The sequence below is a fragment of the Trachypithecus francoisi genome, unplaced genomic scaffold, assembly GCF_009764315.1.
Source record: "Trachypithecus francoisi isolate TF-2019V2 unplaced genomic scaffold, Tfra_2.0 Lachesis_group5, whole genome shotgun sequence".
Taxonomy (NCBI): Eukaryota; Metazoa; Chordata; class Mammalia; order Primates; family Cercopithecidae; genus Trachypithecus; species Trachypithecus francoisi.
The window spans coordinates 138,860,932-138,878,925 of NW_022681470.1; the positions used below are offsets into that span (position 1 = coordinate 138,860,932).

Sequence of the window (17,994 nt, forward strand, 5' to 3'; positions counted from 1 at the left end):
TACAATTCAATATTAAGATAAACATATTTTAAATTTGGGTAAAGGATGATGTGAATAGACATCTCTTTACAGAGGATACACAAAGGGCCAATAAACACATGAAAACATACTCCACACCATTAGCCATCAGGGAAATGCAAATCCAAACCACACTCAGATGGCACTTCATACCTGCTGGGATGGCTAGAATCAGTGGGCGAGGGAACAGCAAGGGTTGCTGAGGATGCTCAGAGAGGAACCCTCATACACAGCTGGTGGGACTGTGAACTGGCACAGTCACCAAGGAAACCAGGCTGGGGGTCCCTCAAAAGGTTTAATAGAGAATGTGACAAATCTGTACGAGGCAGGATCATTTCACCATCAAAGAATGAAGCATGACCATCTGCTGCATCATGCGTAAGTACGTTCAGTTGCATGAAAAAAAGCCTGACACCAAAGCATCCTACACTGTAGGACTCCACTGACAGGAAACACCCAGAACAGGCAAAACCATACGAACATAAAGTATATCAGTGGTTGCCTGGGGCTGGGGAGAATCAGTGAATTAACAGGAAATGGCAAATCGGGGCAGGGCTTCTTTTGGGAGCGATGAGAATGTCCTAAAATGGACTGTGGTGATAGATGCACAACTCCTGGATACACTGAAGACGACTGTGTCATATACCCTGAAAAGGTGAATTGTATGGTATGTAAATTACACCTAGAAAAATGTGTACATAGAGCATCCGCATATGAACTGATCTTAAATTTAAAAGGCACTCACTGCCTCAAATATGCAAGGCTGAGGTGGTCGCGGTGGCTTATGCCTGTAATCCCAGCTACTCTGGAGGCCGAGGCGGGTGGATTGCTTGAGCCCAGGAGTTTGAGACCAGCCTGGGTGACACAGTGAAACCCTGACTTTACAAAAAATTTAAAACTAGCCAGGCGTGGTGGTGTGTACCTGTCGTCCCAGCTACTCAGGAGGCTGAGGTGTGAGGATCACTTGAGCCCCCCAAGAATTGGAGGCCAGCCTGGGCAACATAGCAAGACTTTGTCTCTATTGAAAAAGAAAAAAATGCAGGGCCGGTGACACTCATACAGCAGTCAAACAGCTCTGCTGTCACACAGGTCTGCGGCAGGGCTCACACTCCATCTTTTCAGGGTTTCTCTTCTGGGTCCTGGAGCACTCTGCTCGGGAGGCTGGCTGGGGAACAGGATGGCCTGTCACCTGGGCTCCTGGTGTGTTTTAACAGCGCCCTCTGGTGCACAGCTTGGCAGGCAAGCTCATGAGTCTGGGCTGCTGAGGTCCCAGGAGGGGCCTGGGGCTGCTTGGCTCCATGCGCTGGGCCACATGGCTCATTCCTGGGTATGGCACTTTGTACAGCATAGCCAAAAGCCACCACCTGCCTTCTCGGAATTGTTACTTCAGGACATTTTTATGACACAACTTCACAGATGGAGTCTGAATCATCATCTCTATAACTCAGAGCCCCTGAGATGGGAAGGGGTTTGATTTGTCACCGTAACCCCAGTGAGGACGTCAGTGCCAGGCACCTGTCACAGTGTGCCTTAGGCTGGGAAGGGTGGGTCAGGGGGAGGCCCCAGGAGCACCGCATGACTGACTCAGACATCTGTAGCTGCTGTTGCAGGGCCAGGTGCCATCTGCTGAGAAAGGGCCCTCACGTCAGCTCCACAAGCAGCTGCCAGCCCTGTGCAGCACTTGCCAGGTTCAGAGGCCCTCAGGGGCTTGCCCGCTCCTCCCTTCCCATGACTGAGTCTCCCCAGCTCATGGGGGGACTTGCCCAAAGTGAGGCTTCCTGGAGCTAGCAGTGCACTACTTTGCAGGGTGCCTCAATAGTCCATGATTCACCCTTGTGCCTCCCTCCTGGCAGGTACCAGGAAAGCCAGCACTCCACTGAGATCAGCGACATGATTTTTAACCTCGGGAGGAGGTAAACCCTTGTACTTGAAAGACCAACCATACCCAGCAGCAGGTTTTGAGCTGCTCAGGAACCATGGGTCCTCCTTGCATTCTGAGGCGGAGCCAGAAGGACCTAACCATCCCTGACCCACATCAAAAGGCTCTCGGCTGTCCGCGGAGCCTGGCCAGGAGTGGCCCAAGGGGAGTGTTTTGGACCCAGGCCTGAGTCCTGGCGGTGGGCCCTCTGTCTCCCCAGCCCTGCCTGGCTCTTGCCTGCAGGGCCTGCCGGGCCTCTCCGGCATGTACCTTGAGCCACTGCTTCTCCGTCAGTGAGTCGCTGTAGTCCACCTCCTTGCGGTGGCGGGAGCCGCGACCAAACATCTTCTCCTCCTCCTCCTCACAGGTCAGGCGCTCCACCTCCGCATCATCCTTGATGATCCATGAAGGGAGCTCGTCCTCCTCCATGAGGCGTGGCTTCCGCTTGGGGTTGCGGGCCTCCTCGCGCCTGCGGTCCAGGTCCATGCGCTAATGGGGAGGGAGGCAAAGGGAGAGGCATCAGCATGCGGGCACTAGGGGCACGCTAGAGCCAGAACACCGGGCTCAGAAAGGCCTTTCTCTGTCCGTGGGGACCGATGCCGCTGCAAGAGTTAAAGAGCAGCTCTTGATTGTTCAGTGGCCGACCCGGCCTGGCTACGTCCGACCCTGACTAGGGGCTCTGCCTCGGGAGGCAGAGGAAACTTGAAAAGATGGAAGGTTGCACAAGAGGGCTGCAGACCCCAGCAGAAGGGCGGCAGCCGTGCGGCATAGCGCTGGTGGAGGCACACGGCCTGCGGGCCAAGAGGCCCCTGCTTGGGTGGCTTACTTCCTGTTTCCCACCCAGGGGCGAGGGGGCTCTGCGACTGAAGGCCTGGTCAGTCCCTTGGCTTTGGATGCAGCGAACTCCCTCTGAAAGGGAGTGCATGAAGCCCTGAAGAGCCCGTTAGAAAACACAGCTGGTGGGGCAGGTCTAGGGTCACACACAGAATGGCTGGGTGTGCATCTCGCCCACCGACGCCATGCTCAGGAGACTGGGGGTGGAAGACAGGTTAGTCTGGAGGCATGAGTGGGCTGCACTGTGAGCTGTCCCCAGCTCCCTGACCTGCTGGGGACACCACCATGGGCACTAGGACCTTTGCTTTGCTCCTGGTGGCGGCAGAGTGGGATGCCTGAACCATCCCGTCCACCCCGCAGTGCTTACCATAAACAGATCAAACTCCTCCTCGTGCCGGGCGATCATCTGGTTGACGGTCTCGTCGTCGGGCACCTCGTCTTCCTCCTACAAGATTGCAAACTGTCAGCGCCGCTGTGGAGGGGCCGGGGTGGGCGGTGGCCGAGCTCAGAGACGAGCGGCGGCATCCGTGGGAATGAGCTGGTGGTCCCGGCACGGCTGCGGTGGATGGGGACCCACACGGCAGCGAAAGGCACACACACGCACACGCACACGCACGCTCCGTGGGACCAGGGCCCTTGCTGGCCGTCTCAGCCGAGAAGCCGAGGATTGAATGGGCATGGAGACTGAACTACCCCTCTCACCTTTAGAGGTGGCTCCTCCAAGTCGGGGTTGACGCCCGCTGGCGGAGGGGCAGTGTGGGCGAAGCTGGCACTGCCGCTGCCCGTGCTGCAGTGTCTGCTCTGTGGATAAATAGAGGACTTCAGTCTCCAGGGCTGTCAATCCGGCATCTTTCACCAGCAGTTTAGGAAAAAAAAACCACTTCAAAGAAAAAGCAAGTACTCATCCTCTTTCCGTTCAGCCCACACTCCCTTTACTCCAAAGGGATGCAAAAAAAAAAATAAGAGTGCAAAAAAGGTAAAAAAACAAAAATGAAAGCCGCTCATGCGTCCACCATTCACGCTGGGGAGGGGTCGGGGCCGGCGCTGGGCTCACCTCATCCTGCTCCTCATGCTCCAGGATGGCCTGCAAGAAGGCACGCCGCTCGTGGCTGGAGGACTTCTGGTCGAACATGCCGGCCTGGATCACCTTCTGGTCCACGTTGAGCTTGTACTTGGCCGCGGCTAGGATCTTCTCCTCCACGCTGTTGACTGTGCAGAGGCGGAGCACGCGCACCTCGTTCTGCTGCCCAATGCGGTGGGCTCGGTCCTGCGCTTGCAGGTCCTGGGGGAAGAGGTGCCAGTCAATCCCAAAGGAGCCCAGGAGGTCATAAAAGGGAAGGCGGCCTCCGATACTAGCTGGACAGCTGTGGTGTGAGTATCACTCTCAGCCTGGCAATTCTGCCCAGCCTGATCTGCTGCTGCACGAAGACAGAGCTGGTGGATCCTGGGCCCGTGTCCCTGGGGGGAAGGGGGCTCTCATCACGTTCCTCCAGAAGTGCCACCTTCTACCTTACTGGGACCCAACAGATATTCGGGAAGAAAGCACCAACCCCCAGGGGGTTACATTCCCAAGCAGCTCCTGTGGCAGCGGCATGGCTCCCCACAGCGTGGACTTGCACAGTTAAGCACCATTTACAGGATGTGGCCAAAGCCCGGTCACGTTGTGGCAGTGCTTGGTTTGGCTGTGGGCCCTGCCACTCTCAAAATGCACACAGAACTGGAACCAGGTCTCACCTCTGTGAGCCTCAAAACTCCCTCAGCTGACACGGGGCCCATCCCGTGGCTACTGCGTGGCTTGAATGAGTGAATAAGCACTAGGAGCACGGCCCGGTGACTGGTGCAGTCAGCTCCCGACAACGCAGGTGCTGTGCCTGGGCTTTTTTTTCTTTTTTCTTTTCTGAGACAAAGTCTCGCTCTGTCGCCCAGGCTGGAGTACAGTGGCGCGATCTTAGCTCACTGCAACCTCTGCCTCCCGAAGTTCAAGCGATTTTTCTGCCTCAGCTTCCTGAGTAGCTGGGGCTACAGGCATGCACCACCATGCCTGGCTAATTTTTGTATTTTTAGTAGAAACAGAGTTTCACCATGTTAGCGAGGCTGGTCTCGAACTCCTGACCTCAGCTGATCTGCCCACCCCGGCCTCCCAAAATGTTGGGATTACTGGCATGAGTCACCGTGCCTGGCCTGGGTTGTCAGTTTTATCATCACCCCAGCACAGAACAAGGAGGCTCCCCCGAAATCCTGTCTGTGGGCCCAGGAGCTGCGGGACCAGGCTGAGTACCAGTGATGCTCTGAAACTAAAGACTGGCACCCATGGGGTGGCAGAGGCCACAACTGGTAGGAACCAGGAGTGCCTTGTGTCTGCCGCTCAGCCCTCCTGCCCTATCAGCATACTTCCTGGCAGGGCCAGCCCTTCCCAACGTGCCCCAGGCCCTGAGGTGCAGCCTCCGTCTGCTGCCGGCCTGCCAACAGGGAGGAACAATCCAACCACCTCTCAGGAAACTGGCTGGTCACCAGGGTCTGGGCAGAAGCTACATCCTAGCCTGCTCGTAAGAGGGGCCACCAGTGACCACCAGGGAGGGCATTCACTCATCAGACAGGTGACAATTTACACACTGAGAACGCTGGTGCCCTCACGCTGCAGGGAAGGGCAGAGCACGTTCACACCCCAGGGGTAGGAGTGAAACCACTTTGGCAGAAGCAACCAGAACATGAAGAGGACAGTGCCTGGGTGGAGCGACCCCATGTCTGAGGGCTGAGCAGACCTAGGGTGTTCGCACAAGCACTCCGAGAGAAAGAGGGACCCTGCAGGGCTGGTGAACAGGCTGATCAACAGAAAAGCCGGACGCCTGCCAACCACCAGAGTTTGAGAGCAGATGTCCTGGGGCGGCCATCTGCCGGGACGCCTGGTGGCCAATTAGACGGCCGGGTGGCTTCTGATGTGCACTCGGTGGTTGACACCCACTGCTTGGTGGAAGAGGCACATGCTAGACTACGCTGCATCTGTGTTAATCTCAGCACACACATGTGTGAAGGCAGACGGGCTGGCAGAGGCTCAGAACAGAGCAGGGTTGGAGAGGAAGGGAAAAGGGACTCCTGACCATGTCACTGGTGTTTGCATATTAAAAACAACAAGAACCTATTAGTCTTATAACAAAACAGAGAAAAGTTGTACGCATTTTCAATCTCTTGTAGCTATGTAACAGCGTGACCTGGTATCCGCCGATGCTGAGGCCCATGAGGGGTACACGGTTATGGAACAAGAGGAGGAAGTAAACGAACTGGCATGGAGTTCACCCCCAATTTTGCCTGAACAAGTGCCGGTGTGCGTGCTCACAGGGCACACTGCAGGGGCCACCCCACGGTAATGGCACAGATTGATCAGGGTACTTTCCACCTCCTCCTCATTGGTGCCATTCCAGGATTTAAGAAAAACCAAACCAACGGATGGCTTATACACTGCTTTCCCAATCAGAGGGAAAGGCTGTTTGTATTTTGGGAAATAGGAGGACCCCTCCTCTTCTCTCCCTGATGACCTGTGGAGATATGGATGCAGATCCTCCCAGCTCCCGGGGTCTAAGACAACGTGGAGGAGACTGGAGGACCCTCAAGCCAGGGCCGGTGTCCCCTTGAGGTTTTGCAGGCACCCCTTCCTTCTCCTCGACCTGGGGCCCAGCCCGCTTTTACCTGGTGAGGATTCCAGTCGCTGTCGAAAATGATCACAGTGTCCGCCGACTGGAGGTTCAGGCCGAGTCCCCCGGCCCGGGTGCTAAGCAGGAAGATGAAGTACTCGGAGCCGGGCTCGTTGAAAGTTTTCAGCAGCATGCCCCGGTCCTCTGCCTTCGTGGTTCCTGATGGGCACAGAGGAGAACAGGGTCAGCGAGGTGACCTCAGGGGTAGAGTGGGAACCCTGCTTCTGAGAGCAGGCGCAGGATCAGCGCCTGCCAGCATCCCCAGATCCCCGGCTCCGCACTCTCCACACAGGCCTGTGGGCCACTGGCGAGTAACCGGATTTCCAGTGTTTCACCACGAAATCCTCTCCACACATCCCAGAGATGAAAACAGGTCCCGCTGGAAGAACTAAAGGAGGTGGGCCTGGAGTGCAGAGCCCAGCACCCAGCTCACAGTAGGCCACAGTGTCAGCACAACCACCACCACCACAGCCCTGGACTCTCTCCCCTACTCTGCCCCGTGCCACTCCATGGGGAGCAGGAGACACAGAGGCCAATGCCATCAATACTGCCACTCGCAACACAAGGGACCTGGGGGTGGGTGGACAGTGACTGTGGGTGCACCTGCCCTCAACCCTGTCTCAAAACGTTTTATGGTTCACAAAGATAATCCTCTACAGGTAAGAGCATGGGGACCTTATAAAGGGGCTCGTATCCTTTCTGGCAGGATCGGTGTCCCCATGCCCCAGAAAACCCAAGTCCAGGAGCCAGTGCAGGTCTCCTGGGTGATGACCAAGGATGCCCTCAGCGTTGTGGGCATTAAGGCAACGTCTATACTCCCTGGGCTGCTGGGAGTTCGGACGGAGGTGCCCTTGGAACACTGAAGTCATTTTGGTGATGAAATAAAAACCAGCCATTTCCTGCCACCAGCCTACATGTGCCCAGGCACGGTGTGGAAGCCCATAGTAGCCTGGCCATCCGCCTGCTGTCCCGCCCTCTCTCAGGCTCCAGATGTGACCCTGGTACCCCAGCTCGGAGAAGGGGCTGAGGTGAGGGGCTACCCGGCTCCCAGATGCCAGCCCACTCATGAGAGTTGCAGTCTCAGGAGACTTCACTGAGCTCCTACCCTTCCTCCACTCTCAATGGATTCTCTATCCCTGTGGCTATGACCACATCACATGCAGAGGACACATCTGTAGTTGAACTGACCAAAGTCCTTGTCCTTATGGAGTAGCCACAAAAGGCACTGGGATGGGTGCGAACCGGGCTCTCTCCTGGGGGAGTCAGGGACGCGACACAGACAGGACGGCCCTCAGGAAGCCTTGGCCCTCTCAAGGACAGGAGAAGCCGCTGGACAGACCAAAGGAGAGCAAAGACTGGGGGGTGGCCCGGCCATGCGGACCCTGAAGGGTTTTGGTTTTCAGTCTCAAAGCAGTGGGAAGCCCCCAAGGAAGAAGGCAAGCTGGGGAGACCCCTGCAAGACTCGTGTCTGTAGAGTGATCCTGGACAGAACCCTGGGGAGGACCTGTGGCTGGAAGGATGCAGAGAGCACATTCCGATGGCACCTGGGCAGGTCGGCCCAGGTGGGGAACAATGAACTGGCTGAGCTGTGTCTGTCCTAGCAGCTCATGCTCGTGTCTCTCGTAAGCCCCGTTCTAGTAAATCTCACGGAGAACTCACTCCAGGGCCTCCCTGACCCACTGGGACTGACAGACAACATGTCTCACGTGCCCTGTCGGCGTCTCACAGCCTCTCCTCCCTGAGCTTCCGTGTGCTGGGGCAGGTGGGCACAAAAACACACACGGCAACCTTTCCCACCAGGGACCACAGGGCAGGGGGTTGGGCTGAAGGCCTCTCTCTGGCAGCTGCTGCTCCTGCCTGGAAGTGCTTGCTTCCCTCCCTCTGTGCTCGTCACAGAGTCGGATTCCAGCTCCAGGCCTGACCTGTGGCAAGGTAGCAGCCACTGGGCTGCTACGAATGGCCCAGCAATGGGCATGTGGCTCACAGCAGCTAAATGAGAGCCAGCCTGGGACCTGCTTTTGTTGGGGACACTGAGCAGGTAGAAGGGAAGCCAAGATGGAAGAAGGCAGAGTCAAGAGCTGGAGAAAAGTCTCTCCAACATCACCTGCATGCCTGGATCCAACTGTGCCTGAAGCATGTTTAACCTCCAGGGGTTAGAGCTAGGTAAGCCTATCGATGCTTTCTTCCCTGTGTCCACATGGGATGGAATTCTGGCACTTCCAGCTAAAGGTGCACAGGGCACCCCTTCCCCAGTGCACCCAGCATTGCCGTGGAAAGACTGTCAGCCCAGGAGTCAGGACACCCAGCATCCAATCCAGGGCCCATCCCAATGCTGAGTGCCCAAGATGCTCAGCCTGTGCCTAGGCCCACTCTGGCCACTGGACCCAGAGCGCCTGGGCCTTACCCTGCCCCACGGGAGGGAATGCCAGTGAGACGCTTCTGTGGCAGCTGCAACAATACAACCCTGTAACAAACACCTCACTGGCTCATATGAACTCACCATCAAGCCTGAGGTATTTAAAGCCACGATATGCAAAGTAATCTTCCATGATGGTCATGAGGGAGGTCATTTGGCAGAACAGCAGCACTTTGTGGTTGGTTGCTCGGAGTTTGGGAAGAATTCTATCAAGAAGCTCGAATTTACCCGAGGCTCGGTACAGGTCCAGCCTGGAGTGTGGAGGAGACAGGAGAGAAGGCGCAGGATGTTAAACCCGGAAGCCTGCAGGCACGTAAGGCAGGAGGTGCATCGCTTGCCTCCAGGCCGGGCACCGGGTTCAAGGGAACAGACATGCGTCCTAAGCAGACATCACCCAAAGCTTCGGCAAAGCCGTTTCCCCCAACTGAAATAAGCCCAGCCACCCTCGCTGGAAGGCACATCACCAGGGTGGCACATGTATTTCTCGTCTAACCCAGACACTCATGATGATGAAAGGAGGTGCTGTGGGTCACGTGGCCAGGACATGGGGGTGGAACAGGGGTGCTCCGGGAAGCTGGACCTTGTCCCCTTGCCTGATAAAGAAGCCCCAAGAGCAAATGTCACACTGGAGACACCCATGGTCTTGCCAGACCCAGAAGGAAGGGCCACCTCGGCTTCTCACGTTCCCTTTAGCCAACACCCCCTGAGTGTGGTAGATGTGGACACTGAGGCTGGCAGGGGTACAATGTGATATGGCTGACCACATGGCCAAGCCAGGCCTCCAGGCCTTGAAGCCAGGTGTATGGGACCCTGTTCCATAACTCAGTACAAAAAAACACATCAAAATGAATTTATGATGTTTTCATTAGGCGTCTCTCGTCTTGCAAATGGCTTAACACCCCAGGGGAACTGAATGGAGGCTTTAGCTGGAAGAATGCTTTTAGCAAGGTTCTTTGCAATGGTGAAAATCTAGACACAACATCCACATCCATTAGGGGCGTAAAGGAGTCGGGGCTGCACACTTACAAAGGGTGCTATAGAAAACACCCACATGGTATAAAAAGTACTCTATACTAGTGAACAGAGTTTAGGCTCAGAGAGGTTAAGAAAGCTGTCTAGAGTCACAGAGCTTGGAGACAGCAGAGCGGGATCTGTAAGCCAGGAATCCTGCCTCAGGAACCCTGTCTCTTGGGGTTAATAGTGGTCAGCTCTCCGAGCACTAAAGATATGTATTATGGGGCCGGGTGCAGTGGCTCACACCCATAATCCTGGCACTTTGGGAGGCCGAGGTGGGTGGATCACTTGAGGTCAGGAGTTCAAGATCAGCCTGGTCAACATGGTAAAACTCTGTCTCTACTAAAAATACAAAAAATTAGCTGGGCAGTGACGGACGCCGGTAATCCCAGCTACTCGGGAGGCTGAGGCAAGAGAATTGTTTGAACCCAGGAGGCAGAGGTTGTAGTGAGCCAAGATTGCATCACTGCACTCTAGCCTGGGCAACAAGAGCAAAACTCCATCTCAAAAAAAAAAAAATTTGTATTCTTTGTTTTGGATTTTTCTGTATTTTCTAATTTTCTGCCTTTGAAATTGAACAAACATAACAGCAGCCATAAAGGCAACAAAATGACAGAAAACCTCTGCATGGACCACCTGCCCACCCCATCCAGTTGGGAAGCTTCTCACCCTTGGACAATGCCGCCGGTGAACCCCAAGTGCTCGGAAAAGGACTCCTGCAAGGCAAAGACAGAGGCGTCAGTGACAGGCAGGTGTGGGCCACCGGGCCCCCCTGCGGTCCGCACACACCTCTGGTGCTCAGGGGACAAAGCCTCTGCACTGTGTGCTCGGCACGGGCCCACGGCAGCTCTGAGAGCAGACACAGATGCCAAAACCATCTTTCTTAGTCCACTGACATCTTTTCCCTCATACTCCTCCAATGAAGGAAAGGACATCCCACACAGCACTCTTCACACCGAGTGCACAAGGACGTCATGGGGCCACAGCCACACTCAGGGTGCTGAGACAGCCCCAGGGGCTCTCCTGGTGGGCATCAGGGGGTCTCCAATGACCCCAACACTTCACATCAAGAAACACGAACATACGCATGCTTCTAAAAAGAACCCAGATTCTCAAAGGCACCATGACCCAAAAGGGTTCTGACTCCCCCACACTTCACTGAAGAGGGTGATGACTCTTGAAGCCCCACAACGTGAGAAAAGTCAGCGTGCCAAAGAGATGCAGCAGGGCCCCACTGGCGGAGGGACACGTTCCCCCAGAGACGTCTCCAAATACTCCTGTTCTCTGAGGGTAAGCTTTCAGGGCCCTGTATTCCTATTGCACGTTGCGCCCTAACTGCTGGGATTCTTTCCGTAAGCACTGGCGAAGTGAAGATCAAACAAGGAACAGATGTACAGGCATTACCTAATGAAAATATTCGAATCTATTTTTAAAGAGCTGTAGAGGAGAAGCAAGCCAGCTCTGCCTAGGAGCTCAGTGGACGGCAGGCCCTGAGCTGTCCTGGCCGCAGCGGGCTCACCTCGATGTGCTGGAACATGTAGGGGTGGTTGCAGATCTTCCGCAGCTGCATGATGGTGTTCATCAGGGTCTTGGTGCCGCCTTTGCCCTGGGAGGCAGATGAGAGGGTGCCAAATGGGGTCTTGCCCTCCTGGGGTGGGGTGGGATTGGTGGATGGGTGGGTGCTGGGAGAAGGGCCATGGGGACGCTCTAGTGGGGAGGAGTGGCTTTAGGCACAGCAATTGGGAGGAGATGGCAGGCTGGAGGCCTGGAGGCCCCCAACGAGCCCTGGGAAACACGACTGCCTGGCACAGCAGAGGGCAGATGGCGGGGACAGGGCCAGCACGACGGGACAGAAACAAGACTGGCGGCCGGGCGCGGTGGCTCAAGCCTGTAATCCCAGCACTTTGGGAGGCCGAGACGGGCGGATCACGAGGTCAGGAGATCGAGACCATCCTGGCTAACACGGTGAAACCCCGTCTCTACTAAAAATACAAAAAAACTAGCCGGGCGAGGTGGCCGGCGCCTGTAGTCCCAGCTACTCAGGAGGCTGAGGCAGGAGAATGGCGGGAACCTGGGAGGCGGAGCTTGCAGTGAGCCAAGATTGCGCCACTGCACTCCAGCCTGGGGGCAGAGCGAGACTCTGTCTCAAAAAAAAAAAGACTGGCAAAGGGCCGAGGCAGAGTCCCTGACGCTTTGTGATGCCACCTTTGTTCTGGGCACTGTTACTGTGGGATTCCCTAGAGGGTTTCAGCCGGGTGAGCCATGACTCAGGAGGCTCCCTGGGCTCCAGGATGAGGAAGGAGGTGGGGGCAGGGGCGGGGGATACGTGCTCTGGGCTGGGAATGGACTAGGGAACATACTGCTGTTCAGCTCAGGGGAGGAGGGGCACAGACACAACATCTGGGGGAGGCCAGGCCGAGGTCAAGGCCTTGGGTGCAGAATCAAGGGGTCTGGTGTATTCCCTGGGAGGACAATTTCACTCCTGCTGAGCAGAGCCAGGCAGGTGGGTCCTGGGGCACGGGATTGTCAAGAGCAGCCCTTGAAGGAGACAGCCCGCTCCCTCCCTTTCACTTAATAACAGAGAGAAGGGGGGCATTCTAGGACACTTTAACCCTGCTGGGGTCAGTGCTGGGCCCAGGCTGCCAATTGCAGGAGCCAATGTTTCATAGGCAAAGGGTAAGCCACTGGCAACTGAGTTAGTGTGTCCTGACACAAGCCACCAGCCATCACAACCAGGGCTGGCCAGACGCCCTGGGGATCAGGACCAGATCATGACCCGATGGTCAGAGCGTGCTCTGCCCCACCTGCCACGCTGCCTGCCTTTGACACCCAGTGGGGAAATGCAGTTGGGGGACTCCGGGGCCCACCTTCTTGTCCTTCTCGGAGCCGTCAGTCAGCAGCACACCCTTGGCCTGCATGTGGCGGTAGAGCACTCGCTGCAGCGCAGACATGTCGCACTTGATGACATACTCCACCTGCAGGGGGCACACGAAGCTCACGAGGGCCCAAGGTGGCTTGAGGCCCGACTCCCACCACCCAAACCCAGCTCTGACCTACCCCCGGCCGTCATATGAGCTCTGACCAGGGCACACTGTGGTGTGGGTGAGGAGCCCCCCACAGCTGGAGAGAAGAGGGGAGACCTGGGCAATGAGAGGAAGTAGCAACCAGAGATGCCAGGGGGATACTGGGCCAGAAAGGGCCCCTCAGCCATCTCCTGGGGGCCTCTCCACAGCCAGCCAGGAAACAAAGAGCAAGAGGGGCAACTATGGCTGGGGACCCCGAGTTTGCGGGTCTTGCTGTGGGAACTGGGTCTGGGGGTGTGGCTGCCGCAGGCCTTGAAAACCCAGAGCCATGATGGGGGGCCAGGGGGCAACCCCAAGCCCACGGCACCTCCTGATGTGGCCAGGAGAGCCCACACAGGCACCTGGCCCCCGACAGGAAGTGGGATTTTGTGCTCTAACCTATTGTGAGCTATGTGAGTCTATGAGTGCTTTTTAATCCCTACGGCAGAACAGCTGCACAGAGCGTTACAGACCCAGTGGCGTCATCGCCGCCCCCAAGCTGGATTGACCAGGACAGGCCCGGGACTTTGGGGAGAGACCCTGAGCACGCCCAGCCCTGGGGAAAGCCCCCACATGAGGCTGCTTCACCAGCGGCTCCCCTCAAAACTCCGTCACCTTTTCGGGCAACTGGGCCTCGACTTCCTTCTTGAGTCGTCGGAGCAAGAAGGGCCGCAGCACTTTGTGGAGACGCCGGATGATGAGAATGGTTTCCTCCTCATTCAGGTCCACCTGGAACCCCCCAAGACACGAGAAGCAAGCATTACCTCCAAAGGAGGGCAACGGAGGTCTCACTACAAGGTGCGGATGCGGAGACGGGGGAATGGGGTCCCCTGGGGTGATCTTGCCCTTGGCACGTGGCTTTTCAGACTGCTTTATGCTTTCTGGGGGCCCAGCAGGGCACCCTCTTCTTTAGGAAACTGTGAGGATCTGGTTCCCTCCGTGTAATTCCTGAAACATGGAACCGCAGTACCCAGAGCACAAACCTCTGTGTGGACCACCTGCCCACCCCATCCAGTTGGGAAGCTTCTCACCCTGCTCCGTGTGCCTCACCAGAAAGACCCCCGGCAGCGGGCATGCTGCCTTTCCACGAGTAACACAAACTGGAGTGCCCACAGACCCACCACACACCAAGCTCACGCCAGGAGCGCTGCAGGGGCCAGCCTGACCACGTGGGGCTTCCAGAGGGTGATTCTCAGCGAGGGCTCTCATTCAGCCTGGGTGGAACCAGGTGAAAGAAACCCTGATCTCCCACGGCGCCTACTCCTCTACTAAGAACTAACTTTTAAAATGATTTAATTAAAAAGTTAAAGGAAAATGAGATGAAGCCAGAACTTTTCTTCTACTGCTTCCCGAGCAATCCTTTGGCAGAGCTTTTGCTTGGTTCAGAAAGTGCCGAAACTATGGCATCAGATCCTGGCTCTTGGTGTGGGGGGCCTGGGAATCTAAAAACTGGGGACCCCTTTATCATGAGGCTTTGGGGAATGCCTCAGTTTCTCTGTCAGAAGAGTCACGGCCTTGAACAGCAGCCGAGAGGGCAGGGAACTCACGGACGAGGCCAGGAAGGCCCCAGCTGCCCTGGACCTGTCTAAGGTGGGAAGAAGGGGGTGGGCTCAGCCATCCTGGGCAGGGCACTTCGAGGTAACCTCTGTAGTTCTGCCCACACTTCAGCATGTGGCTACTTAAACCCCTCAGAAAGAAACACAGCCCGTCCCACACTTTCAACCTCCAACAGGAAGGGGAGCTCTAGGCTCAGGGACCAGTGCTGGCGTGGGGCTACTCATCCACGATGATGCCGCCATGCCACAGCCTGGCTGATGTTGTCACCCAGACACTGAGACACACTGGCCACTGAGCTTTTTGAAAACAACATAAGACAGAACCTGACCATACGGCCCCGTTAACTGGAATCTTCCAAGCTTCCTTCCCACTGCCCTGAGGGTGAGTTCTGAGGGCATCTAAAGGGCCTACAGCACGCTGCAGACTCTAGCGGTGCTCTCCACACGCCTGCGGTCCCACAGCTGCCTCAGGGCCATCTTCCTCACCATTCCCTCTGCACCTGGAGCACAGTCAGAGACGCCCCGAGCATTCCGAGATTCACCATCATGACCTCTGCCCTGCTCCCCTGGGGCCCTTACGGCTGCCCCAGCCTTGGGTTCCAGGGCTCCCCTGCTCCATGCAGATGCAGAATCTCGCCAGGCACCCAGCACAGGCCTAGCCAGCTGTAGCGGGCGCTCGACACGCTCCAGCCAGCAGAACCAGCCGCACCTGGAACCATCAGCATGGGCACAACTGGACAAACCCACCTTTTCCCCGGTCATGGCGAAGGGTGCGTTGAACCACTGCTCGAAGGTGCTGCAGCTCTTGAAGATGGTGGGCAGCAGGAAGTTAAGCAGCGCCCAGAGCTCGGGAAGCTTGTTCTGCAGTGGTGTGCCTGTCAGCAGCAAGCGGCGGGGCGCCACGTAGTGTGTGTTGAGCACCTGCGTCAGCTTGCAGTGGTGGTTCTTCATGCGGTGACCTTCGTCCACAATCATGTACTTCCAACGGATCTGCGGGCGCACAGTGGGCAATCGGGCGGGGGCAGCAGGTGGCCCAGCACAGGGGGAGAATCTCGCACTCTGCGCCCAGGAACCAGGAAGGCTCCAGGTGGAAGAGCGCAGCTGGGTGGAGCGCACAGTCCTGACGTCCTGCCCCGGGGCCGACTCACCGAGTTGGAGCCACACAAGGTAGCCTCTCGCAAGCCTCCGGTAGAGACAGGCCCGTGACCCCAGGACTACTGTCAGGTGAACAGAGCGAACTGCAAAAAAGTAAGCTGGCTTCCCCGCAAAATCACACATAGCCATCTACAGCACAGAAAAATGCCCAGCACATTCTGACAGAAGATACATCTTGCTGACTGGGGAGTCTGTCCCATGGGTGTGGAGGGTCTCAGGGGAACTGGGTTGGTGATGGGTACATTTTTAATGAGCAGCCTGTGATTCAGAACATGTGCCCCATGGGGTAGGGGCCGCACCACTACATACAGGGCCATGCGGGTCGGGAGGGAGCGCAGTGGCCGCACTCAAAGAGCACTCCCACTGCGGGGTGATTACATCACCCGAGTCACTGGCAGGAGAGCATGGGGTTTCGGAGTCTGGTTCCTGGGCCTGCACACGACCTGGCTTTGTAGAGTCAGCAGGGGTGAAGCACAGACCTGAGGCAAGACCCTGCATGCAGGATACCCAACTCCCCAGGCCTCAGTTTCCTCCCGTGTTGGCTCAGGGATAAAACACCCAGTCCTCAGAAGGCTGAGGCAGGAGAATCACTTGAACCCAAGAGGCAGAGGTTGTTGCAGTGAGCTGAGATCGCTCCACTGCACTCCAGCCTGGGTGACAGCCGTGAGACTCTGTCTCAAAAAAAAAAAAGCAAGCAAGCAAGCACCCAGTCTACAGCCCCGGTATCGTCACTCCAGCCATACACTGAGAGGCGGGGCAACCCATAAACAGCTCCTCCATCCCCCCATCCCTGGGTTAAGAACTCTACTGTTAGGCCAGCCACAGTCGCCCAGTGCTTTGTGAGGCCAAGGTGAGAGGATTCCTTGAGGCCAGGAGTTTGAGATCAACAGAACAGCAAGACCCCATCTCCATAAAAAATAAATTTAAAAAAATCAGCTGGGCTTGGTGGCACACACCTGTAGTCCCAGCTACTCAGAAGGGTGAGGTGGGAGGATCGCTTGAGGCCAGGAGGTCAGGCCTGCAGTGAGCCGTGATCCCATCACTGCACTCCAGCATGGGCAACAAAGCAAGACTTGGTCTCAAAAAAAGAAAAAAAACCAAAACGCAAAAAACTCTACTGCTCAACACTCACTCAGCTGGATGTTTAGGAGTGAGACCAGGTACATCTTTACCTGCGACCCCTCCTCGAATGAGGAACATGAGTTTTTGGAGGCAGAGGACTATGTCTGTTTTCCATCTGGGCCATATTTTCAACACTGATGGCCATGCTGGGACTGCTTTCACAGTGTCATCCTAGAAGAGGCTTCTAAGCCAGTAGGACCCTCACAGAACAGCCCAAACCAGCTGCCCAAGGCCAGCAGGCAGTCATGGTTTTTGGCCCTCAAGTTCTCCCCCACACGCTGAATCTCAGCCCATGGCCTGGGTGAGAAGCCAGGGCCCCAGGGAGGGACGGCCAAAGCAATGAGAGACAGGAGGACAAGACTGGTCTGGCCAAGGCCCCATGGGGACCCTGCAGGCGGGTCAGGAGACGACTTGGTGCTGAGGCTCTCTGGGCAAAAGGCCCGAGAGGAGGCAGAGCTCATGCTGTGTAGATGGCCCCAGCTTCTAGGCCTGACTCAGGGCCTGCCTGGAGACAGTTGGGGAGGTAAACCCGAGGACGCCCCTACCTGGGCCTTCCCCCTACACAGGGCAGCTGTCTTCACCCATATGCAGGTGGGACTCCGGGAAGTTACTTGCAGGGGCTTTGGAGGGGACGGGCAGCGTGACCCATGTGTTAGCATCGTGGTCAGGCAGCAGCAGCCCCAAAGCACTCAGCCCGTGGCCTGGCATTTCCCACGGGGACACACTACCTTGGCGAGGATGTGCTTGTCTTTGATGATGTACTCGTATGTCGTCAGCAAGACGTTGAACTTCCCACTCCGGAGCTGGGGGACAAAGGCCCGTCTTGCTGCTGGGGATCCCTGCAAGGGAAGCAGGATACGCAGCTCAACTTTTGGGGCCGGGTGGCAGGAGGGGCACAGGCACCCCCTGCAGCTGCCCAGTGACACGGTGGGAGGGCTTGTCCTCACAGAGGGGAGTGGGGAAAGGGGCTGGCAGGGCCATGGCCCGTCCCCAGACCTCACCATGCAGAACATGTGCTGCAGAGGGAAGGGGAAGCAATGTGGGCCAGCGGCGGCCAGGGCCTGAGGGAATCGTGCAGCCTGCACCGCCATCTGCCCATTCCTGGTGGCTGGGTCCCCATCTCAGGCTCCTGAGCTGGCCTCTGAGTGCTGACCACCATGCTCACTCCTGCCTCCTCCCCAGTGAGCTAATCTGCTCTGTCCCTGCCCAG

General features: G+C 56.9%; 1 protein-coding gene across 13 annotated transcripts in view; it reads right to left on the reverse strand.

The window, feature by feature from the left end:
• The window catches only part of SMARCA4 (SWI/SNF related, matrix associated, actin dependent regulator of chromatin, subfamily a, member 4), a 104,621-nt gene that overhangs the window by 23,557 nt on the left and 63,070 nt on the right, over window positions 1-17,994 (reverse strand). For 9 of the 13 annotated variants that reach the window (XM_033199053.1, XM_033199050.1, XM_033199048.1 and 6 more), the window contains exons 18-29: window positions 17,513-17,623; window positions 15,255-15,497; window positions 13,567-13,680; window positions 12,757-12,864; window positions 11,409-11,495; window positions 10,559-10,605; window positions 8,960-9,126; window positions 6,455-6,618; window positions 3,825-4,052; window positions 3,473-3,571; window positions 3,138-3,215; window positions 2,207-2,425 (exon numbers count right to left, since the gene is read on the reverse strand). In XM_033199053.1, coding sequence (XP_033054944.1) covers window positions 2,207-2,425; window positions 3,138-3,215; window positions 3,473-3,571; window positions 3,825-4,052; window positions 6,455-6,618; window positions 8,960-9,126; window positions 10,559-10,605; window positions 11,409-11,495; window positions 12,757-12,864; window positions 13,567-13,680; window positions 15,255-15,497; window positions 17,513-17,623 — 1,665 coding nt within the window. The remainder of the gene's footprint in view (window positions 1-2,206; window positions 2,426-3,137; window positions 3,216-3,472; window positions 3,572-3,824; window positions 4,053-6,454; window positions 6,619-8,959; window positions 9,127-10,558; window positions 10,606-11,408; window positions 11,496-12,756; window positions 12,865-13,566; window positions 13,681-15,254; window positions 15,498-17,512; window positions 17,624-17,994) is intronic. The other 4 variants (XM_033199055.1, XM_033199054.1, XM_033199052.1 and 1 more) reach the window with 1 other exon arrangement.